Raw genomic sequence first — 24,583 nt, 5'->3', positions numbered from 1 at the left:
GCCACCCATCTGCGAAGGAGTTAATCGCCTGGTGTTGTAATGAATTAAATAAAAGAGTTTCCGCATGTGCCGGAGAGAGAGAGAGCCAGAGGGAGGGCGAGACTGACAAAGCGGTATGAGGATCCTCTGCACCTGACGGAGGGAAGGGACAGCCTGGTGTGACTGGAGAGGAGAGAGGACAGGAGAGGAGGACAGGTGCTCTGCAGGTGAGAGCAGGGGGAGGACAGGGGGTATTTAGTGAGGGAGGTAGGTCTGGTCTGGTCTCGTATGTCAAGCCAGGGCTGGTCTATGTTTGTTGTGGTTGTTGTGGTGACAGGCTCCATGCGTTTGGCAGGTGTAAGGCAGGCAATCTGGCAGAGTGTATGTATGTGTATGTGTACAGGTGTGTGGGTACATGTGAATAATAGTGAGAGACTGAGGAATAGAGCGAGAGAGACTGACTGAGTGAGAGAATGACGGAATGAGGGAGGGGGGGGTAGAGGAGGGGTGTAGGAAGGAGAGGAAAGGAGAGAGCGCAGCCTGCTTTGCATGCAGGTCCGGCAGTGCGGCGCTCCAGTCTGTGAGGCTCTGTCCTTCTGTCGGAGAACCCTGCATGCCTACGGCCCTCTCCCGCACGTGTGAGTTTGTGTGTATGTGTGTGTGTATGTGTATGTGTGTGTTTACACTAGACAGTGAAGCAGGGATGCTGTGGGGGTTGTGATGTATGTCAGTGTGTGTGTGTGTGTTTTGCTGTGGGGGTTGTGTCAGTATGTGTGTGTGTTTGTGTTTGTGTGTGTACGCCGTGGCAGGGGAGAGATGGGAGGGGAGAGGGAGGATGGAGGGTTAACAGCATACATTTAACCCCAGGTCCTCACCTCTAATTCTGCATGGAGGTGCAGGCAGATCTGTGACCTGAAACACATTGGGTAGTAAACATGTAACTCAGCAGGAGTATGTATTACCTGGGGGGTTAAGATGTTTCAGCTTAGTACTAGGGATGCTGGTGGAGTCATACTGTATGTATTAGTTAGTCTGGTGTGTGGTGACTATGATAAATCTGGGGCTGAGGAGGTGGATGCAGAGTGTTGACTCGCCTGGGTATGCTGAGAGGGGTTTGGCACAGAGTAGGATTTCTTTTGGGGGGGGGTTCATTTATTTTCAATTAGTATACTGTATGTAAAGGTTATGATTGGTCAGAAACTATACTTCAAGGTTAACAAAACCGCTTTATATTACTGAACGCATAGTGTTGTCGCTACCTTAGAATCCATTGACCTCTGCTATCTACCACATGGCAGCAGTATTTGCGACTCAAAGTCCAATCTGTGGGATGGCCAATCAAGGTGCAGTTCAAACAACAACAGGAGCTGAAGTGGAAAGAGAGGCTGTTTACTCTGACCTTAGATCTGTAAACAAGACTCATTACACCACAGTCCACAGAACAGGCACATGCCCAATAAACATTCTCACATTACTAGTCTGGGAGGGAAAAAAACATAATTCAAGAGTTATTCACTTGCAGAAATGCTCCCGCTGAGCCTGCCTGCCTGTCTGTCTGTCTGTCTGTCTGTCTGCCTGCCTGCCTGTCTGTCTGTCTGTCTGTCTGTCTGTCTGTCTGTCTGTCTGTCTGTCTGTCTGTCTGTCTGTCTGTCAGTTCCAGGGTTGTCAGGGGCAACCCTAGAGCCCAGGCAGACTAGACTGAATGACTGACTGACACATGAGCAGGTAGAATCTAACCCAGCCCACCCCACAGGCAATAGAGCCTGCCTCCCAGGCCAGTCATGACCTACTTCCCACATGGACACACACACACATTTCCATCATGCCGACACACACAATGGCACAAAGCTTTGGTTTACCTGACCTCCAACATTAAACCAGTAGAATAGAATAGAAGTCACTCATAGAACAGAGAGAAATGAGAGAGGCCAAGAGAGCGGAGTTTAACTGAATGTGTTCTCTAGTAGACTTTAGTGACATCACAACATTCTCCTATAGAGATAAGTGTTTTTACGTTAGTAACATTCAGCTCCCCAGTAAAGGAAGCTCAGGGTTTGGGACGATTCCCATTTATTTTGCAAAACTCGGTCTTCCTGGATCTGACCATTCTAGCCTGTTCTGACACTGCTAGACATTACAATGAACTCAATCCCAACCTTTCATTTCAACTCATGCCCCATCCATCATGTAATGTAGAGAAAAAAGGTGAACTGATCAGGGAGGCTCATCTGCATATAACATCAGCAGCCACCTATGTGGTTCAGAGAACCAGAGAACGTTCCAGACTGTTGCTGGAGTTGTTTAGCCTGGTTCCAAGCATGTGTGTGTTGTGTAGCTGATTCCTGTCACAAACAGGTCTGGTAACAGGCTAGCTGCTGTTGCCATGGCAAGGCATATTGCCGCTGTCCTTGGGGGGCGTACATTGTCCCTCTCTCCGGGTTATACAGGGAAAACAGAGAACGGTATACAGTGGACAGAACACGGAGATACAGGGTCAGTTTGAAGCTGTGGATATAGGTGTTGCCATGGCAGGGAGTCTTGGCGGTGCCAGCCGGTGCCCTGTGGTCGTATATTGTCACTCTCTCCAGGTCATCACTTAGTCTGGACCGGATCATTAAAAAGTCAGCTCCATTGATCAGCATGGGGTGTAGAGGTAGCTACTATTGTATCAGTGTGCCTGCCTGCCCTGTATACCAGGCTGCCTCCTTAGTCGAGGTGAGAGACCGACGGGGAGAGGATAAAGTAACAATCAGTTGCAAATGAACTCTTTCTGAAGTCCATAATAAAAATATGATGAGGCGACATCGAAAGGAAACACTGAGAAAGAAAAACTAGCCGACGATCATAAATCAAATAAAGAAAACCTAGGCCACCTGTCATTTTGTCCTATCCTCACGCCGTTGGATATATGGCAGTGGGCAAAACGGTCACTCCGGTAAATTAACTGGAAATTGCCTGCAGATAAGAATAAGGAACTAGAATAAGAGTTTAGATTTGGAATCAAAATTCATAAACTGTCGCCATCTTTTTAATTTACATATGATTGTGAGGTGTTTCCAGGCCGTTGGAAGCCTGACCTGCTTATTAGCACACTGTGGTTATTATGTTTTAATGGAAAGATGACTTCCTCGGGCCTAGACTAGCATGTGTCACAGTAGAGAGGGGGGCAAAGGGAGGGAGAGGAGGACAAAAAGAGAGGAGGGAGAGGCAATGAGGTAGTGGGTTAGGTAGAGAATATCAGATGGATAGAGAGAGAGGCAGGTGCAGCGAGGGAGCAAAAAGGAAGAGAAAAGAAGAGAGAGATTTGGCCTGTCTGCCGATTGATGATGGTGAAGTCTGGGAGACAGGCCAACATCTGAACGACTGACAGAGTGGCCTGTTTAATTCAATTTCACTTCTTTCATTTAATCCTGTCAAACGGCACAGCCTGTAGCTAGTTCCTACTTGGTTTGAGTTTGTAACATTACATTCACAAACAGGCCCCCCCCCCCCCCCATCTTCTCCTGCCCACATCCACAACACCTAATGCTAATCACTTACTAAGAACAGTGTAACCTTCATGTTGTATTAACGATTCCCTTAATGGGCTGTCAATATGCCCTGTGTTGGCTCTGATGCAGGAGAATGACATGATGCTTGGGATAGTGTGTGTGTCTGTGCTCTGTATGTGTGTGTGTGTGTGGGGAGTGGGCTAGTAGGGTGTGTGCAGCATATTTTGGGCTGGGAATGGTCACACTTCAAAGAGCATTCCATGCTGGTGTGTCACTGTCAAGGGCTTTTGGGTTACCTATTTCAGCCACTCTCTCTACCTCTCCTCTTCCCTCCATCTCGATATACATCGCTCCCTCTGTCTCTTGTCCTCTCTCTCCCTCACCCATCATGCAATTTCCCAGAGAGTTGATTTCATTGTTGTCAGATACTTGAGAGTAAATGTCTAACACTTCTCTCCCTCCCCTCTCTCTTTTTCTCCCTCTCTCTATCTCTCTCTCTTTCCTTTTCTCTCTTTCCTTTTCTCTCTTTTCTTTTCTCTCTCCCCAGCAACAACCCAACTACTGGAGCTTTAAGGTCAGTGCTGTAAGTGACAGTGTTGCTGTGTCAGTTTGGTTTCTCCATCCAATGTGGTGTGTTCTTGTTTTGTGTGTGTGTGTGTGTGTGTGTGTGTGTGTGTGTGTGTGTGTGTGTGTGTGTGTGTGTGTGTGTGTGTGTGTGTGTGTGTGTGTGTGTGTGTGTGTGTGTGTGTGTGTGTGTGTGTGTGTACCACCCCAGGCTCCTATGACACGGTGGCACATCGCTCTCTCTGCCTGGTTTCTGTGCCCGTCGCACCGCTGGCACGCAGGCTCTCAGTTGGCATCTCGAGTCTCAGGCGGCAGCAGCAGCTTAAAGCCTTCAAGCTCCGTTTAATCTGCAGGAAACGATTCTCCCAGGATTAATGCCACGTCAGTCAGCTAGCGCCTAGCGCTAATGGCTAACATCCATGTGACCTTGCTAGAGTATTACTCAGGCTAACTGAGACGTTAAGAAGAAATTACAGTGCCTTGTTGCATTGTGGAAATATTACTTTGACATTGCTCAGACGTCCTTCTAATATTACTGACAGGCTTTGAGGTTAGATATGCTGTATTTAGGAGAAATGTACAGTTACAGTGGGGCAAAAAAGTATTTAGTCAGCCACCAATTGTGCAAGTTCTCCCACTTAAAAAGATGAGAGAGGCCTGTAATTTTCATCATAGGCACACTTCAACTATGACAGACAAAATGAGAAAAAAAAATCCAGAAAATCACACAGATTTTTAATGAATTTATTTGCAAATTATGGTGGAAAATAAGTATTTGATCACCTACAAACAAGCAAGATTTCTGGCTCTCACAGAACTGTAACTTCTTCTTTAAGAGGCTCCTCTGTCCTCCACTCGTTACCTGTATTGATTTTCTGGATTTCTTTTTCTAATTTTGTCTGTCATCGTTGAAGTGTACCTATGATGAAAATTACAGGCCTCTCTCATCTTTTTAAGTGGGAGAACTTGCACAATTGGAGGCTGACTAAATACTTTTTTGCCCCACCGTGTATGGCATGTATTATGTCTGGTCTGGCTTGCCTGCAGACACATCAGTGAGGGTATATCTGTCTTGCGTGCAACACAGAGGTAAATGGAGTAGATGGAGTGTGTAAGTGTCATGCTGTGGATCTATGTGAGCTGGCATGGTTTACGGTGTGTTGAGGATTACGTTTCATAGATGTTTTCCGGAGGCTGCTGAGGCACAGCATGGATCTACACAGAGAGGCTTTCAGGAAGTATTGTCATCTGTGTGGGAAGAGGCCTCGTCTGAGGTTTACGCTTCCCTGAAATATCATCCGGACAGGGTGGAAATGTTACCAGATACCAATATCCAGATCCCTGACCCATCTATCCCACAACTATGTAATTATTACAGTGTCCAAAAAAGCTTTAAAATCCCCTCTCACATGGAGACATTTTTCTTTGCGCTCCCAACAAACTCTAATCAGAGGCAGGCAGACAAGCTGTTTTCTTGGATTGACTTCCTGCAGCTATTGGACATTCATCAAATCGCTGTCACAATATTCGATTTTCTCTTCATATTTCTACTTCCATGACTTTGTGGAAATAGTATTTTCACACCCTTGATCAAGTGCTCGCCTAATAATGCTTGCCCACTTTTCCAGCGCTGCTCCCCATAAATGACATCACGGTGTCTAAATCTGGAGATTAATATAATTAAAAGCCTCCTGAATGAGTCACGTTCTCAACAGGCTGAATTAGACAGAATTTAAAGGGAAGGAGGAGAACAGGTGGTAAGAAGAAGAGGTAGAATCCAGCCCGATGGAGATTATTCTGCTGTATGTATCAGACCTGGGTTCAAATACAATTTCAAAACAAACATTCAGATAAACTTTTTTTAGTAATTTTTTTAAACAAGCAGTTGAATATTGGAATGCATTTTCAAAATACACTTGGAAAGTATCTGAAAATGCTCAAATACACTGACTCAAATTGTCACGCCCTGACCTTAGAGATCCTTTTTATTCTCTATTTTGGTTAGGTCAGGGTGTGACTAGGGTGGGTACTCTAGTTTTTGTACTTCTATGTTGGCCTGGTATGGTTCTCAATCAGAGGCAGCTGTCTATCGTTGTCTCTGATTGGGGATCATATTTAGGCAGCCTTTTTTCCACCTGTTGTGTGTGGGATCTTGATTTTGTATTGTAGCTTTAGCCCTACAAAGCTGTACGTTTCGTTTGTTACTCTTTCTTGTTCTGTGCCGGTTATCATTAATAAAAAATGATTAACCTACCCCACGCTGCATCTTGGTCCGACCATCCTTCCAACAACGATTGTTACACAAATACACCCCCATGCATTTAACAGAGGTATTTGTACATATTATTTGAACTCAAGTAAAAGTACTTGTTTGGGCTGTGTATTTGAAAATACTCAAACACACAGAAAAAAAAGTATTTAAATAACAAATACTCAAACACACATGTATTTTAACCCAGATCTGGTATGTATGTATTCTACTGGCCTGGCCCCTTTTCTATTTTTCCTCGACAAAGAAGACTACCAGCCATCTCAGGCGTCATCCCCCCTCCCTAGAGTACGCCATTTTCTTCACTCTCCTGCCTAGCGAGCAGATCGCATCAGCGAACAATCCAGCGCAATTTGGCAGAGCAATTTCTTCCATGCATTGATGACTCCCCGTATTATAAAGAGACTGAGCTCGGCCAAGGAGAGAGGGGGGGGGGGGGGGTTGAGAGATAGACGATGCGAGTGAAAGCCAGCGATAGAGGGAAAGAGTAAGTGAGGAGTAAGAGGGAGGTAGATTGATTTATTATGGGGGGTAATTTTTGTTTCCAATTTTCGAGGAACAGCCGTAGGCTTGCTTGCTATTTTTTGGTAAAATAGCACAAAGTGTGGGGAGAGAGAGAGTGTGTGTGAGAGCAGGGCTGTACAAACAGACATAGAATGCAGCAGGAAAAGGAGTAGAAGGGGTGATTGGCTGCTTTGAGAGCTGTCCGGGAACAGAGGTGTTAACATAGAGAGACACAGACAGAGGGAATGAGACGCTACTTTTGAGACGGATGAAAAACTGATGACACTCTGAGGGGGGTGAGCGACAGAGCGGGAAAGGAAGGGGAAAGATGGCACAGAGAGCGAGATTATAGAGAGAGAGAGGGATGGGGAGGGAAAAGAGAAATAAGTGCACTGAGTATACAAAACATTAAGAACACCTGCTCTTTCCATGACATAGACTGACCAGGTGAATCCAGGTGAAAGCTGTGATCTCTTATTGATGTCACTTGTTAAATTCACTTCAATCAGTGTAGATGAAGGGGAGGAAACAGGTTAAAGAAGGATTTTTAAGCCTTGAGACAATTGAGACACTCAGAGGGTGAATGTGCAAGACAAAAAATCGAAGTGCCTTTGAACAGGGTATGGTAGTAGGTGCCAGGCGCACCGGTTTGTGTCAAGAACTGCAACGCTGCTGGGTTTTTCACACTCAACAGTTTCCCGTGAGTATCAAGAAAGGTCCACCACCCAAAGCACATAAAGTCAACTTGACACACTTGTGGTAGCATTGAAGTCAACATGGGCCAGCATCCCTGTGGATCCCTTTTGACAGTCCATGCCTCGATGAATTGAGGCTGTTCTGAGGGCAACTCAAGTAAAGAGTTCCTAATGTTTGGTACAGTCAGTGTACGAAAAAGGAAAGGTGGCTGAAAAGTGGTTGAAAAGGCCAGAGAATAGAAGGGGGATAGAATAAAAAAAGAGAGGTGTGAGGAGTGTGATGTAAGTCAGTTAAAACCACCTGAGATTCGATGTCCGTGCCCCCGCGGAAATCCAATTAGCATAATAAAAAAACATTGCCATAAAAATCCATCAGTTTAAACTAGAGATATCTGTTTTTTTGCATTGGATGTGTCTCAATCCACTGCATCCGCCTATGTCGCACTTCCGCATCTGTGGTGAAAGGCGGAAGAGCTAGAGCAGTGTTTGTCAGACCATGAGGCATCCCGAAAATTGGTCTTCTCACTACATCGTTCGTTTTGCTCTACAACCCCCGTAAGCGTATTGGGGTTTGTCTAAAGTCGGTACAGCCGATCTGACAACTTCTGTCTGTAGCTTCCGAACAGTAATGACCCCTCTGTGGAAAGGTGAGACTCACAAACACATACATGTTGGTTATTTTCCTCTAAGACGCCCACAGGTCTCACAAGACTTGTCTGAAAGTCCCCTAGTACCAGTTGAAAAAAGTTATGGAAGTATATATGAAGACTGTTTAGTGCCAAAAATAAAGTGTACATGTAAAAAAAAAAAATAATAATAATGTTTCCTTGACTTTCTTATATCTCTCAGATACTTCCTTTAGTTTTTTTGGGAAGGACTATATGTTGTTCCATGTAGTGAATCTGTAATGAAATGTACAGTATGGGCTAATAGCAGTAATGCAATGTACAGTATGGGCTAATAGCAGTAATGCAATGTACAGTATGGGCTAATAGCAGTAATGCAATGTACAGTATGGGCTAATAGCAGTAATGCAATGTACAGTATGGGCTAATGGCAGTAATGAAATGTACAATATGGGCTAATAGCAGTAATGCAATATACAGCATGGGCTAATAGCAGTAATAGCATATATTTTTTGATACATCAAAGGGTCTTAAAATTCAATGTATGACCTTCTTACAACAATTCCATTTGGCTTAGTAGAACCCCCACCCCATCTTAGACAAGGCTTAGACTATTATGAGGTAATAGGCGTCTCTCTAGCAACTATCCCTGGTGAGACAGATTCTTCTCAGATCTGAGAGTAGTGAGAATGTCTCTTTCTGACTAATAAACTCTCAGTGGAATGTCTTATCACTTATCGCCATGGTAATTAACAGCTAAAGAGAAACCAGAGACCATCACCCCCTGTCATGTGATCCTGGTGGACTGGACTCCAACAGCGGTTTTCTCTGTGTGGCCTTGCTCCCAACCGTTAGCTTCAGCCTCTCAACCTATAACAAGCACTTAACCACAACCATGACACTGACCTTCAACCTGATCCACTCTGGGTATGTACACGAGACAAAATAAACTCAGCAAAAAAAGACATGTTCCTTTTTCAGGACCCCGTCTTTCAAAGATCATTCGTAAAAATCCAAATAACTTCACAGATCTTCATTGTAAAGGGTTTAAACACTGTTTCCCATGCTTGTTCAATAGACGATAGACAATTAAGGTCACAGTTATGAAAACGTAGGACACTAAAGAGGCTTTTCTACTGACTCTGAAAAACACCAAAAGAAAGATGCCCAGGGTCCCAGCTCATCTGCGTGAACGTGCCTTGGGCATGCTGCAAGGAAGCATGAGGACTGCAGATGTGTCCAGGGTAATACATTGCAATATCCGTACTATTAGACACCTAAGACAGAGCTACAGGGAGACAGAACGGACAGCTGATCGTCCTCACAGTGGCAGACCACGTGTAACAACACCTGCACAGGATCGGTACATCTGAACAGCACACCTGCGGGACAGGTACTGGATGGCAACAACAACTGCCCGAGTTACACCAGGAACGCACAATCCCTCCATCAGTGCTCAGACGGTCCGCAATAGGCTGAGAGAGGCTGGACTGAGGGCTCGTAGGCCTGTTGTAAGACTGGTCCTCACCAGACATCACCGGGAACAACATCGCCTATGGGCACAAACCCACCGTCGCTGGACCAGATAGGACTGGCAAAAAGTGCTCTTCACTGACTAGTCGCGGTTTTGTCTCACCAGGGGTGATGGTCGGATTCGCGTTTATCGCCGAAGGAATGGTCGTTACACCGAGGCCTGTACTCTGGAGCAGAATCGATTTGGAGGTGGAGGGTCCATCATTGTCTGGGGCGGTGTGTCACAGCATCATCGGACTGAGTTTGTTGTCATTGCAGGAAATCTCAACGATGTGCGTTACAGGGAAGACATCCTCCTCCCTCATGTGGCACCTTTCCTGCAGGCTCATCCTGACATGACCCTCCAGCATGGCAATGCCACCAGCCATACTGCTCGTTCTGTGTGTGATTTCCTGCAAGACAGAAATGTCAGTGTTCTGCCATGGCTGGCGAAGAGCCCGGATCTCAATCCCATTGAGCACGTCTGGGACCTGTTGGATCGGAGGGTGAGGCCAAGGGCCATTCCCCTCAGAAATGTCCGGGAACTTGTAGGTGCCTTGGTGGAAGAGTAGGGTAACATCTCACAGCAAGAACTGGCAAATCTGGTGCAGTCCATGAGGAGGAGATGCACTGCAGTACTTAATGCAGCTGGTGGCAACACCAGATACTGACAGTTACTTTTGACCCCCCCCCCCCCCTCCCTTTGTTCAGGGACACATTATTCCATTTCTGTTAGTCACATGTCTGTGGAACTTGTTCAGTTTATGTCTCAGTTGTTGAATCTTGTTATGTTCAAACAAATACTTTTCTGAAAATAAACGCAGTTGACAGTGAGAGAACGTTTCTTTTTTTGACGAGTTTAGAGAGAAACGGAGAGGGAGGGAGAGATTGGGTTTGTTGTTGGATTTAAAGCAGTTCATAGTCCTAGGTATGTTGGAGCCTGCTGTGTCCTCCTTTCCATTCAATTAGATTTCCTGTTAGATCATATTGTTTTCTTCCTCTGTGGTATTATAAGAGCGTGGGCTCCTCACAGTAATTGAGTGCTATTGAAAAAGCCTGAATTGACACCATAGGACGATAGGGAGAGGGAAAGGCGGAGAAGGGGAGAGGGGGAGGAGAAGAAAAGGTGCAGAGAACAGTGGAAGAGGTGCAATCACTGTTTTCCTCTGAAGAGAGAGAGCGTGTCTAGCATTACAGATCTCCTAGCAGACGGTGAGTGCATTTACCTGCCCATGATGACGCACAGGAGGAAATGGTTCTAGGAACACTCCCCGTGTTCTATCCCACTGGGCACCCAATGGTTGAATCAACGTTGTTTCCACGTCATTTCAATAGAATTACGTTAAACCAACGTGGAAAAGACGTTGAATTGACGTTTGTGCCCAGTGGGACATCACTTTGACACCTTTACATAAAGTATCTACGGCAACAACACCAATTCGATTTGGTTTCTTTCCTCCAACACATGGAAGGAACATATTTTGTCCCCCTGGGGGAATCTACCTTTGTTTCTTAAGTGTTTAGTAGAATTTTGTTTCGTAGAACGACTATACAATGACTCACACCTGTTTTTCCAACAACAGTCAACGCGAAAGATTCTCATTAGGTGAGTTGCTGGAGTTTGTTGACAGATCTTCTCTCCTGTGTGTGAGAGAGAGACGGAGCTAGTTTCCCTCTCTCCACTTCCTCCTGAGTTCTGTTTGATATTTTGCATGGTCTCCCCGGTTCGGTGTGATTTGTTGAAAAGATCCTCTGTTATGTAGAAACACAAACTCCAGGGACTAGTGCTAGCTCGACGTCAGCTCACTGACATGTTGGAGACGCTAGAGGCCTCCTTTGATTATTGGTGTGATTAGAGATGTGGCTCACTCTTCTATAGGAGATGTATCTTTTAGCTCTGCTGTGCTGAGTCAAGCTGATGGCTGTGTTTTATCCATCTACGCTCTGGCTTTATTTAGCCCTGGAGCTCTGCTTGGCTCACTGGAGCTGGTGTTTGCGTCTGTTGTGTGTGCAGTGTGTTCTGTGTGTACAATATATGCGCTGCTGTGTGGTGCTATGGACTGGGTTGTTGTGCTCCCTGCTCAGTGTGGTCGTTGCTTAGATAAATGACCCCATTAGAAAGCACATTGGGGGGCGATCCGTCAGAGCCACCCTCTCTCTGCGTGCCCAGACACTGTCTGCCTGAAAACCAAATCAAATCAAATATGATTTGTCGTGCACACATATTTAGCAGATGTTATCGCGGGCGTAGCGAAACGCTTATCTTCCTAGCTCGAACAGTGCAGTCATTTACAAGTGCCACCATTCTGTTGTGGGGCTGTGTGTGTGACTGCACTGTGTAAATGTTTGTGGTTGCAGTATGAACAGTGCGTGTGTGTGTGTTTGTGTGAGTGCATGTGTGCGTGCATGTGTGTGTGCATGTGTGTGTCTGTGAGTTTGTATGTGTGTTATTATGAGCCGTCCTCCCCTCACCTCCTGTGGTGTGTGTGCATGCATGTTGTGTGTATTTGTGAATGACCTCAAAGCGAGCACTGCTGGGAGTCAATGAGCACAGCACTCTGTGAGGCTGCGTCTCGCCTTACTAAATACAAGATTAATGAGAGCCTCGTAGAAAAACATGCTGAAGTCTTATTGAACCAGAACGAGGGATGAAAATGACAGAAAGAGCGGAGGAGAAGTTGTGTTCTACTTGGTAGCGAGGGTCTAGCGAGGGGCGCTGGCACTGTACTGTAATGTAATGTGGGCTCGATCTGTCTGGCTGGCTCTGCAATACTAACAGTCGTCAGCGAGCATTCTGGGAGCTCATTAACGGAGTCTGGGAGCTGGAGGAGACCCGGCGGTGGAGATAGGGGAGCCAGCTCACTGAACAGAACACAGCAGCCTAGCAGAACACAGTCTAGTAGCAGCAGCAGCAGAGCAGCTGAGGAAGAAGAGATGCTGCCTGGGCCCAGGCCAGGTCCAGGCTAGTAGAATAAACGCAGAGTGACAGCCCTGGCCTGCACTCATTTAAGGTTGGCCAGAGGCCAGCGGGGCCTTTAACCAATAGGGAGAGGATGTAGGTGTAGGGGGAGAGAGTGCTTTACATAAGCGTTAAAACATTTAAACAGATCTCAATGCCCACCAGGTTATTTTGTATCTTCCCCATTCCTACCTACTGGTCCTCAGTGGATCCCTAATTTGGAAGGTGTTGTGTTCTGGACTTCTGCCTTGCTGTAACACACTGTTTCAGCATTGGTGAACCAACAGGCACCGTCACATGATTCCATCCCACCCTATCAGAAAGAGGAAAGATGACATCAGTTGTATGAATGTTGGTCCTGACATGCTGAGGCATTATGCCAATGTTAATTGTGTTTGTTTGTCTTATAGTCTGTTTATTGTTAATTTCCTCTTTCACGTTTCTCCGTACTCCTCTCTGTCAAATCCACTCTTTCTGCCTCTCTCTCGCTCTCCTCTCCCCAAACAAACTCTCTCTCACTTTCTCTCCTCCAGAGTCGTAGTCCACGTCACTCCCAGTCCACCCAGTCTGGGCTAGCTGACCAGGCCGCTAAGCTGTCCTTTGCCTCGGCTGAGTCTCTGGCTGAGACCATGTCTGAGGCTGACATCCCCCTGGGGTTCAGCCGAACCAACCGCTTCCGCCAGAGTCTGCCCCTGTCCCGCTCAGCCAGCCAGAACAAGCTGCGCTCCCCAGGTGAGACCCAACACCCACACTGGAGCTAGACATGACCCAGACAGAAACTATACATGATGTGTACATGATCACGTCTTAACCTTTACCAACTACTGCTACAGTAAGACAGTGCCCCCCAGGTGAGACCCACCACACATTGTACAGAGAATATACATGACATCAGTGGACTCTCCTCAGTAGAGGAAGGGGAGGACCATCCTCCTCAGTGAATTGCACAAAAATAAAAAAAGAGTGAAACTTTAAAACAGTTATCCTTTTTAGATAAACCTATAGTAAATATATTCACATGTCACCAAATAATTGATTAAAACACACTGTTTTGCAATGAAGGTCTACTGTAACCTCAACAGCACTCTGTAGGGTACCACCATGGTGTAGCCGGAGGACAGCTAGCTTCCGTTCTCCTCTGAGTACATTGACTTCAATACAAAACCTAGGAGGCTCATGGTTCTCACCCCCTTCCATTGACTTACACAGTAATTATGGCAACTTCCGGAGGACGTCCTCCAACCTATCAGAGCTCTTGCAGCATGAACTGGCATCTTGTCCACCCAATCAAAGGATCAGAGAATGAATCTAGTACTGAAAGCATAAGCTACACCTAGCTAGCACTGCAGTGCATAACATGTGGTGAGTAATTGACTCAAAGAGAGAGAAGGAAAATAGTTAAACAGTTTTGAACAAATTAATTTCAAAAACTATTAAGGAGAAGCAAGAGAAAGAAAGAGAGATGTTGTTGAATTTTTGCCTGGTCACAGACAGCTGATGTGTTGTGCACTGAAGCCCACAAGCAAAGGGAAAAGATGAAAGGACAGCGCGTAGATGCGAGAAGGAATTAACAAGCAAAGTGATCAAGCTGTTTATATGTGGCTGCTATGAAAGTGAACTGTTTTTGCGTGCGATCAGGGGTGTATTCATTCCACCGATTCCATTGAAAAACATTTCTTGAAAGGAATCAATATCAAATCAAATGAACGTTTTTTTGTCACGTGCGCCGAATACAACAGGTGTAGACTTTACAGTGACATGTTTACTTACAGGCTCTAACCAATAGTGCAAAAAAGGTATTAGGTGAACAATAGGTAAGTAAAGAAATAAAAACAACAGTAAAAAGACAATGAAAAATAACATTAGCAAAGCTATATACAGTAGCGAGGCTATAGAAGTTGCGAGGCTACATACAGGCACCGGTTAGTCAGGCTGATTGAGGTATTATGTACATGTAGATATGGTTAAAGTGACTATGCATATATGATGAACAGAGAGAGTAAAAGAGGAGTTTGCGGGTGGTGGGTGGCGGGACGCAATGCACCATTTCAGCCAATGTGCGGGGGCACTGGTTGGTCGGGCCAATTGAGGTAGTATGTACATGAATGTATAGTTAAAGTGACTATGCATAAATGATAAACAGAGAGTAGCAGCAGCGTAAAATAGAGGTTGGGGGGGCACACAATGCAAATAGTCTGGGTAACCATTTGATTACCTGTTCAGGAGTCTTATGGCTTGGGGGTAGCATTTTTGAGAAGCATTTTTGTCCGAGACTCGGCACTCCGTTACCGCTTGCTATGCGGTAGTAGAGAGAACAGTCTATGACTGGGGTGGCTGGGGTCTTTGACAATTTTTAGGGCCTTCCTCTGACACCGCCTGGTGTAGAGGTCCTGGATGGCAGGAAGCTTGGCCCCAGTGATGTCCTGGGCTGTACGCACTACCCTCTGTAGTGCCTTGCGGTCGGAGGCCGGGCAATTGCCATACCAGGCAGTGATGAAACCAGTCAGGATGCTCTCGATGTTGCAGCTGTAGAACCTTTTGAGGATCTGAGGACCCATGCCAAATGTAGTCCCAGGATCCTTAGCTTAGTGATGAGCTTTGAAGGTACTATGGTGTTGAACGCTGAGCTGTGGTCAATGAATAACATTCTCACATAGGTGTTCCTGTTGTCCAGGTGGGAAAGGGCAGTGTGGAGTGCAATATAGATTGCATCATCTGTGGATCTGTTTGGGCAGTATGCAAATTGGAGGGGGTCTAGGGTTTCTGGGATAATGGAGTTGGTGTGAGCCATGACCAGCCTTTCAAAGCACTTCATGGCTACGGACGTGGGTGCTACGGGTCTTTAGTCATTTAGGCAGGTTGCCTTCATGTTCTTGGGCACAGGGACTATGGTGGTCTGCTTGAAACATGTTGGTATTACAGACTCAATCAGGGACATGTTGAAAATGTCAGTGAAGACACCTACCAGTTGGTCAGCACATGCTCGGAGCACACATCCTGGTATTCCGTCTTGCCCCACAGCCTTGTGAATGTTGACTTGTTTAAAGGTCTTACGCACGTTGAGCGTGATCACACAGTCGTCCGGAACAGCTGATGCTCTCATGCCTGCCTCAGTGTTGCTTGCCTCGTAGTGAGCATAGAAGTGGTTTAGCTCGTCTGGTAGGCTCGTGTCACTGGGCAGCTCTCGGCTGTGCTTCCCTTTGTAGTCTGTAGTAGTTTGCAAGCACCGGAACGAAACAGGGATATGGAACGAAACGGGGATAAACATACCTGAATTTGTCCAATAGAAACTCAGGATGGGTATAGGTCAAATTCAAGTATCATGTAGTAAGTAGCCTAAACCTATCGCTGATACATTGAACTGGGTGAATGGAATATGAATGACAGTCCTCCAATATGCTGTAATAGAAATAAGGCCATGGTCATAAAATAAATGGACATCCTCCCTCATCTTAAACGTCACCGACTGCCACTGCATGACAATAACATGACCATGTAACAGCCTTTACCAGCTACATAGCTGAGGCAACATTTTCCTCATCCCAAAGCTTTTGTGGACTTCAACTTACTCATCTAATCAGAATGGCTTCATGCCATTTTCATATTAACATTTACCTAGTTTATCTGCTATCTTATCAAACCTTATCCACTTGCATAGTAAATAATTATTCCCAATTCCTTTTGCGTTTTGTGGTTATGCCTTATTTGAATCCACTATTCAAATTATTGCGAAATGATTGAATCGTGATTACATTTGCATATTTTGTAGCCATTTCAGAAGCGTAAATGATGCACTCCAGGCTGGGTGTTTTTATCAGGGACCAATCACACAGCTCCTTAGTTAGTCATGTAACCTACAGCCTGGTGTCTCTTCGCACCCTCAGATGAGTGTGATTATTCTCTGCCTGCCTGCTCTGTGGTACGTTAGTGCTTACATAACACTGGATCATCCACGCCTTAGATTACATATCTGGGGCAAAACAACCATATACAGCCATACACTGCACTGTATTTCGTTATTAGAACAGGGATAATATGTTCATAGACATTAAGTCATAATTCAAATCCTGACGTATTATTCATTTATTTCTGCTACAGAGTCATATTGAGTGAACTCAGTGTTGGGACAGCTTTACAGTGTGGACTACAGTATTATAAGAGTGAACTCATCATTGGGACAGCTTTACAGTGTGGACTACAGTATTATAAGAGTGAACTCAGTGTTGGGACAGCTTTACAGTGTGGACTACAGTATTATAAGAGTGAACTCATCATTGGGACAGCTTTACAGTGTGGACTACAGTAAAATAAGTGTGAACTCAGTGTTGGGACAGCTTTACAGTGTGGACTACAGTAAAATAAGTGTGAACTCAGTGTTGGGACAGCTTTACAGTGTGGACTACAGTATTATAAGAGTGAACTCAGTGTTGGGACAGCTTTACAGTGTGGACTACAGTATTATAAGAGTGAACTCAGCATTAGGACAGCTTTACAGTGTGGACTACAGTATTATAAGAGTGAACTCCGCGTTGGGACAGCTTTACAGTGTGGACCACAGTACTATAAGAGTGAACTCAGTGTTGGGACAGCTTTACAGTGTGGACTACAGTGTTATAAGAGTGAACTCAGCATTGGGACAGCTTTACAGTGTGGACCACAGTATTATAAGAGTGAACTCAGTGTTGGGACAGCTTTACAGTGTGGACTACAGTATTATAAGAGTGAACTCAGCATTGGGACAGCTTTACAGTGTGGACTACAGTATTATAAGAGTGAACTCAGTATTGGGACAGCTTTACAGTGTGGACTACAGTATTATAAGAGTGAACTCATCGTTGGGACAGCTTTGCAGTGTGGATGGATCAGACGTATAAACATTGGTGGGTGTAGGCGATGCTAAGCACGCAGGGAGAAACAGAGCGCTGTAGAAGCAGTGACAGTGGCGGATGATGAGCCCTTTGGAAGAGGAGTTTAGGCAGTGCTTTAGGAGAGTGGCACTCTCTCACTCCCACCTGCTCCTGTCTATTTATCAACCAGACCTTCCCTTTATCTAGCTCTCTCTCCTTTTCCTTTGACTTTCATCACCCCTTCCTCTGTTGTTCTATAATCTCCTGCTCCACCTTTATCCTTGACTTTAAATTCTCTCTCTGTGGCCTGGTCAACACATCTACGGTGTCGGCATAGGTTCAAATCCGGCCTGCTGCCCTTTGACCTAACCGCTCTCTACCTTTCCCCACTGTCATAATCTCTCTCTAGCTGTTCAAGGAAGTCAGAAAAGATCTTAAAAATATATGATCAATTCTCTCCCCTTCTCTCTTTCTCACTCTCGTTCTCCAGGCGTGCTGTTCCTGCAGTTTGGGGATGAGACGCGGCGGGTGCACATCACCCACGAGCTGAGCAGCCTGGACACGCTGCACGCCCTCATCGTGCACATGTTCCCCCAGAAGCTGACGGCGGGGATGCTCAAGTCCTCCAACACGGCCATCCTGATCAAGGACGAGGCGCGCAACGTCTTCTACGAGCTGGAGGACATCCGGGACATCCAGGATCGCAGTATCATCAAGATCTACCGCAAGGAGCCCATCTACGCCTCCTACCCCGCCACACACCTGGTCAACGGGGACCCGAGGGTGAGACAGGGAGGGGAGAGGAGGGTGAGGGAGGAGAGAGGGGTGCTGAGGGAGGGGGATGGGGTGGAGCGTCTGATACTGGGATAGGTGGATGGAGGGCTCTGGATTCTACTACACTGATACTGTGACACTTCTGTTGGGCTTTGACCTTTGAAGGTGCAACAGCTCTTTTGTGTTTATGTTGCAACGGTAAGTTTGACAGGTTGTGGAGGCGTATGGGTTATTTCTCCAGATATTCCCGCTGGGCAGTACTTTTATCTTCAAGAGCACCATATGCTGCCTGGACACTAAATAACAATGTTTCCCAGGGAGATGAGCTTGTTTCACCCCATGTGCTTGTCTCTATTCTGGTTGAGTTCAAGGAACCTTGAAGTTCCTCTGTTTTCAGTCCCTACCATCTGTAATAGTCACACTACATTGAGGATGCCATTACCTATGCAAATAGTTAGAGAGTGTGTGTGTGTGTGTGTGTGTGTGTGTGTGTGTGTGTGTGTGTGTGTGTGTGTGTGTGTGTGTGTGTGTGTGTGTGTGTGTGTGTGTGTGTGTGTGTGGGTGTGTGGGTGGGTGGGTGGGTGGGTGGGTGGGTGGGTCTCTGTCTCTGTTTGTGCGGATGAATGTGTTTTCGTGTGTGCGTGCAGGCATACTAAAATCCCTAAATTGTGTATGGAGGAACACCAAAATATCCCAGATGAACTAGATTCAATTAAATCATAGAGAGTTCTTATTTCCAGGAGGGTAGATGATGCGGTAAAACCAGGCCTTTGAAGAACATTCAAGTTGCTGGCTCTTGGCTGGCTCTTTGTTCTAAGACAGTGTGTGTGTGAACTGCACACCCCCTCCTAGTTCAGCGCTGTGCTGGGGACTACCCTGCATGTTAACTAACATCTTGACATTGAACTGCTCCTGGGTGTACATTTTTGGGGTTGGATAGTTGGTTTTAACTGTGTTTTCAGGGTTTTAAGTGTGTGTGTGTGTGTGTGTGTGTGTGTGTGTGTGTGTGTGTGTGTGTGTGTGTGTGTGTGTGTGTGTGTGTGTGTGTGTGTGTGTGTGTGTGTGTGTGTGTGTGTGTGTGTGTGTGTGTGTGTGTGGTGTGTGTGATGTGGTGGTTAATTTATTTACTAATAAGGGAGCAGGTCAATACAACACACACATATAAAGTGAATCGATTGAGTGCGCTACGGTAATGATGACTGGTCATGGCTGGTAGACGATTCACGCTCAGATGATTCGTTGAGAGCCCTGAGACAAAAGGTATTTTATAGCCAAGATACACCCCTTTCGACCTACATGACGAACAGATATATAGAATGGGTCACAAGGTTAAGATATGTATGAAAGATATCTATAATACATAGCAGACAGCATCTGCTGTGTCAACAGTTTTCATTGTATAGACCAGTGTCTGGCCCTCTGACTCCAAACTGGAACCATCTCTCTCTGGTACGGTATCGAACAGAAACATTAACTCATGCTCTGGAATGCTCTTTAGGTTTTATCACCCAAAAGACATCGTAAATCTCCTCTGTCAGTGTCATCTACCAGAGGCCCATCCTCAGTAGAACACACACACAATAGTTATAAGAATACTCTATTCTGTTGCATAAAACAACCATTTGATGCAATAAAAGTATTACAACACTATCTTGCAATTTTCAGGAGAGAGAGGTAATTACTGTAGATTGAGGAAAGACATAAACCGGAGAGAGAGGTAATTACTGTAGATTGAGGAAAGACATAAACCGGAGAGAGAGGTAATTACTGTAGATTGAGGAAAGACATAAACAGGAGAGAGAGATAATTACTGTAGGTTGAGGAAAGACATAAACAGGAGAGAGAGGTAATTACTGTAGATTGAGGAAAGACATAAATAGGAGAGAGAGATAATTACTGTAGATTGAGGAAAGACATAAACAGGAGAGAGAGATAATTACTGTAGGTTGAGGAAAGACATAAACCGGAGAGAGAGGTAATTACTGTAGATTGAGGAAAGACATAAACAGGAGAGAGAGGTAATTACTGTAGATTGAGGAAAGACATAAACAGGAGAGAGAGAGAATTACTGTAGATTGAGGAAAGACATAAACAGGAGAGAGAGAGAATTACTGTAGATTGAGGAAAGACATAAACAGGAGAGAGATAATTACTGAAGATTGAGGAAAGACATAAACCGGAGAGAGAGGTAATTACTGTAGATTGAGGAAAGACATAAACAGGAGAGAGAGATAATTACTGTAGATTGAGGAAAGACATAAACAGGAGAGAGATAATTACTGTAGATTGAGGAAAGACATAAACCGGAGAGAGAGGTAATTACTGTAGGTTGAGGAAAGACATAAATAGGAGAGAGAGGTAATTACTGTAGGTTGAGGAAAGACATAAATAGGAGAGAGAGGTAATTACTGTAGATTGAGGAAAGACATAAATAGGAGAGAGAGGTAATTACTGTAGATTGAGGAAAGACATAAATAGGAGAGAGAGGTAATTACTGTAGATTGAAGAAAGACAAACATGAAAGAAAGAGGAATTGAAAAAGTGGGAGATGCAGAGTAAAAAGAGGGGGAAGCAGAATTTTTAAAAAGAAGTTAGAATATAAAAGGATTAGACCACCCAGGCAAGCGGTGGAGGAGAGAAGAAAGAACCTGTGGTGGATGAGGAAATTCCTCACATTCATTCTCATGAACCAGGAGTGGGTTAGGCTCCTGTGTTCTCTCGCTTCTCTTCAATAGAGAGGAAATGGATATGTGCAGATATGGAGACGTGCTGAATACCAGCTCTTTGTAATCCACTGGGTTTAGTTGGGCTGGTTAAATGGAGCTCAGTGGTTCTCCTAGACGAGTGGAAGGAGAAGAAAGAAACAATAAGGCTGGACTGGTTCCCTCTTTAAAGCTCATTCATTTTCAGCCTTAGTTATTACACTGTAAGGTGACAATCAGTACATGTAGGTAATCCCATATCCTATAAGCCTTACTGTACTCTTGGATAGATCCATTACTCTAGACTTGAATCATACGTGTTGATTGTGTGCTGGTTTTTGATTTGGGCTTGTATAAAGATGCTATGATTGCGTTGATGAGCCCAGGCTGCCACAGACTGTCCAATGTCAGTGTGATTTCCTATCCTCTGATTGTCAGCCTGGCACAGAGGGGGAGCACAGCGTTTTCATCCACTGGTATCCATGGTAACCTACCCTCCACCCCCGCCCCTGATGTCGTTTCAGAGGGATCTGGTGTACACGTCCCGAGAGTCCTCCCCCACCCGCCGCCTCAACACCCTGCCCTCCTCCTCCGCCTCGCCACCCTCCGGGTCCCCAGCCCGCTCCCGTCTGTCCTACAGTGGGGGTCGGCCTCCCTCCTTCGCCGGGCCGGGCAGTCACCCCCAGCTCCAACAACACTCCCAGCACCAGCAGCACCCCCAGCAGCACCAGCCCCAGCACTCCCACCACCCTGGAGCCGGCTCCCACCACGGGGGCCCCAACGCCGGCCTGTCCTCCTCCCCTAGCGCCATCCTGGAGCGCCGCGACGTCAAGCCCGACGAGGAGGTTTCTGGGAAGAACCTTATGCTGGTAAAGGAGGGGTTGTACGCCGACCCCTACAGCCTGGTACACGAGGGCCGCCTCAGCATCGCCTCCACACAGTCGCTGGCCGCCATCGGAGACTCCTTCGGCTTCCCCGTGTCCGGTGGGCTGTACCGCCGCGGCTCTGTGCGCTCCCTCAGCACCTACTCTGCTGCCGCCTTGCAGGGGGAGCTGGAGGACGCCCTGTACAAGCCTGGAGGTCCCCTCTACTCCGACTCCTACTCCTCAGCCACACTGGGCATGGGCTTCCGCATGCCCCCCTCCTCCCCGCAGAAGATCCCTGATATGCAGCTGAGGGACAGGGGGGACTCGTACTCTAGCTCCCCCAGCCGAGCCTCCCCGGTCAGGCAGACCTTCCGCAAGGACTCAGCCTCCTCTTCCGTGTTTGTGGAGAGCCCCAAGTCCAGGCCCAGCTCCAGCTCTGACCCTCTGGCCCTGCAGGCCGGGCCGGGAGGGGACGGGAGCAGGTTTGCGCCCGGATACAGCTCCCTACTCCATGGAGAGACTTCTGAGTCCAGGTGAGTGTGTATGCGTGTGTGTGGTTTGAGATTGCATGCTTCCTCTATACAGTATGTGTTTCGCTAGGTGTTTTCTAGTGTGCACTAGTACATTTCGACGTTACTGTGGGATGTGTGGGTGCACGAGCTTCCATGTTGGTGTGTGTGTGAGCGAACCTAACTGACCAGTGTGTGTTAACCTGCTGGCTTTCTCCAGGGACCGTGCGGACCGTCTGGATCGTATGGAGGCCATGGAGAAACAGATAGCCAGTCTGACAGGCCTGGTTCAGAGTGTGCTGACCAAAGCACCCGACAGTGACAGCACGTAAGACCCCCTTAAGATCCCAAGCACACAGAGCCATTCATAGACGTATATACTACTACAGCAGTAGACCATCACAAGACGAGCACAGAAATACATGACTGGTCTCAGGATACTATATTGTTGTTTAATAGACCAGAATACGTTCAAGTACGTTATTGCAGTATAGTAGTACTGTACATGATTATAGTACAGGTGTTGGCATTAGCACTGTAATTGGCTGGTAGTAATGACCTTGCCCTGTGGGACAGTATAAAGCACTATGTAGTATAAGTACATAATGCTTAAGTATAGTACAGGTGTTGGCATTAGCACTGTAATTGCCTTGCCCTGTGGCCCTGGTTGATCCTCAGATGCGGCCTACTGCGTCTCTGCATGATGGCGGGCTGCCCTCCGGACCAGGGCTCGGAGTTCTCACGGCCCTTCCCTTTCTCTTCCAGCGAGAAGACCGAATCCAACAGCGACGGCTCCGCCACTGGAAGTGAGTACTACGCCTAAAAGTTCTAGCTCAAACTAGATTGAAGTGAATTGAGTTTCAGTTTGATCTTGTAGTCATACTGCGTCCACTGCTAACCATTTACAATAGTTCAGGTTGAGCTTAGTTTCCAGATCAATTTACCATTGGGCCAGGCATAGACCAGTTATTTTAACAGATAAGATGGCTACTGGTCTTTAAACCTCAACAGACATTGAATGACATCTCCCTCAACCCGCAACCTAGATACAAACCCATCCCTCTGTCCCTGCTTCCTCTAATATCTCTCTCTTACTTTCACATTTCCTTCCCTTTCTTCTTCTGTTTTATTTCTCTTTTCTCCCACTCCCTCTCTCTCTCTACACATCTCTTTCTTCCCCTGTTCCCAATGCCTCCGTTTAGCACGAGTGGGTCTACATAGACTTGCTGTTCAAAGGCCAGACCATCAAAGAGCCAGCGAAAGGACACGTCTGCCTTTGATGCCTCTGCTTGACATGAAATAAGACCAAAAAATAAAGCTGTTAAATTATCAATTTTTCCCTCAGCAATAGTCGATAGAGGAAGTGTCCAGGGGTCCACGTCTGCCTCTGGCAAATGTAAACCTTGAAGATTACTCCCAATTTTCCTCCACTCTCTCTTCTCTCTCTTTATCTCTGGTAACTGGCTCACTGCTTCTGTATTACAGTTGGACGGCAGAAGCGGAAAGGTAGTTTGACTCTTCTCCTCTATCTCTCCTCTCATCTCTCTGCCCCTGGGTGGGTGTTTGGGCTTGTCAGAGGTCCAGTATTGGTGGTGGTGTGTCTCTTTTCTTATGTATCCTTTGGTTGGTTACCTAGAGGTCAGGTCTGTCTCCTCCTCTCCTCTCTACCCCCCACCCCCTGTCTTTGGTCCTGTCTTGTCGGTCCCTTACTCATTCTGGGTCTGTCTGGATGGTCGTACATCTGAGATTCAGAAGGATATTCTCCTCGCACCATCAACAGGCTCTCTCTGTTCGTTTTCAGTCTACCTCTGTTCAGGAACTGAGCTGGGATCCTTTACCTGTGCTCCCATGACTGCGTGTGGAACTGTGTGTGTGTGTGTGTGCGTGCAAGCATGTATCTTCTGTTGTGTGTCAGATGTTTTTATACATACAGCATTGTAAATAACCCAGTTTCCTCTGACTTCCTCATAAGCTGTGTTGTGTCCTGTGATTGTCAGTTCTGACGCCGTCGGCCCCGCTGGCTCTGATGCCCCCCCCTCCCGCCGGAGACAGCCAGGTCACCACCGTCACCCGGCTGCAGATGCAGCTTCACCTCCACGCCCTGCAGCAGAACGCCACCGACCTGCGCAAACAACTCTCCCAGCTCCGCAAGATGCAGGTGAAAACGACTGGGCCTACTCTCAATGCATCTATTAGTACGGCTGTTTACACAAACACGCACGCGTGCAGGCACAAGGGCACGTGCACACACTCACATACATACATACACACACACACACAATAATG

General features: G+C 46.4%; 1 protein-coding gene across 1 annotated transcript in view; it reads left to right on the top strand.

Moving 5' to 3' along the window:
• Nucleotides 1-24,581, top strand: part of LOC129833911 (SRC kinase signaling inhibitor 1-like) — a 25,648-nt gene extending 1,067 nt beyond the window's left edge. The window contains exons 2-10 of the mRNA XM_055898737.1: nucleotides 121-206; nucleotides 4,018-4,044; nucleotides 13,133-13,331; nucleotides 17,937-18,229; nucleotides 21,447-22,321; nucleotides 22,518-22,625; nucleotides 22,976-23,103; nucleotides 23,783-23,803; nucleotides 24,295-24,581. Of these exons, the coding sequence (XP_055754712.1) occupies nucleotides 121-206; nucleotides 4,018-4,044; nucleotides 13,133-13,331; nucleotides 17,937-18,229; nucleotides 21,447-22,321; nucleotides 22,518-22,625; nucleotides 22,976-23,103; nucleotides 23,783-23,803; nucleotides 24,295-24,581 (2,024 nt within the window). The remainder of the gene's footprint in view (nucleotides 1-120; nucleotides 207-4,017; nucleotides 4,045-13,132; nucleotides 13,332-17,936; nucleotides 18,230-21,446; nucleotides 22,322-22,517; nucleotides 22,626-22,975; nucleotides 23,104-23,782; nucleotides 23,804-24,294) is intronic.
• The last annotated feature ends 2 nt before the right edge of the window (nucleotides 24,582-24,583 follow it).

Source organism: Salvelinus fontinalis, chromosome 34, assembly GCF_029448725.1.
Source record: "Salvelinus fontinalis isolate EN_2023a chromosome 34, ASM2944872v1, whole genome shotgun sequence".
Lineage (NCBI taxonomy): Eukaryota > Metazoa > Chordata > Actinopteri > Salmoniformes > Salmonidae > Salvelinus > Salvelinus fontinalis.
Note: the sequence above shows the minus strand (reverse complement) of the source record. Positions and strands in the feature narration are given on the sequence as shown.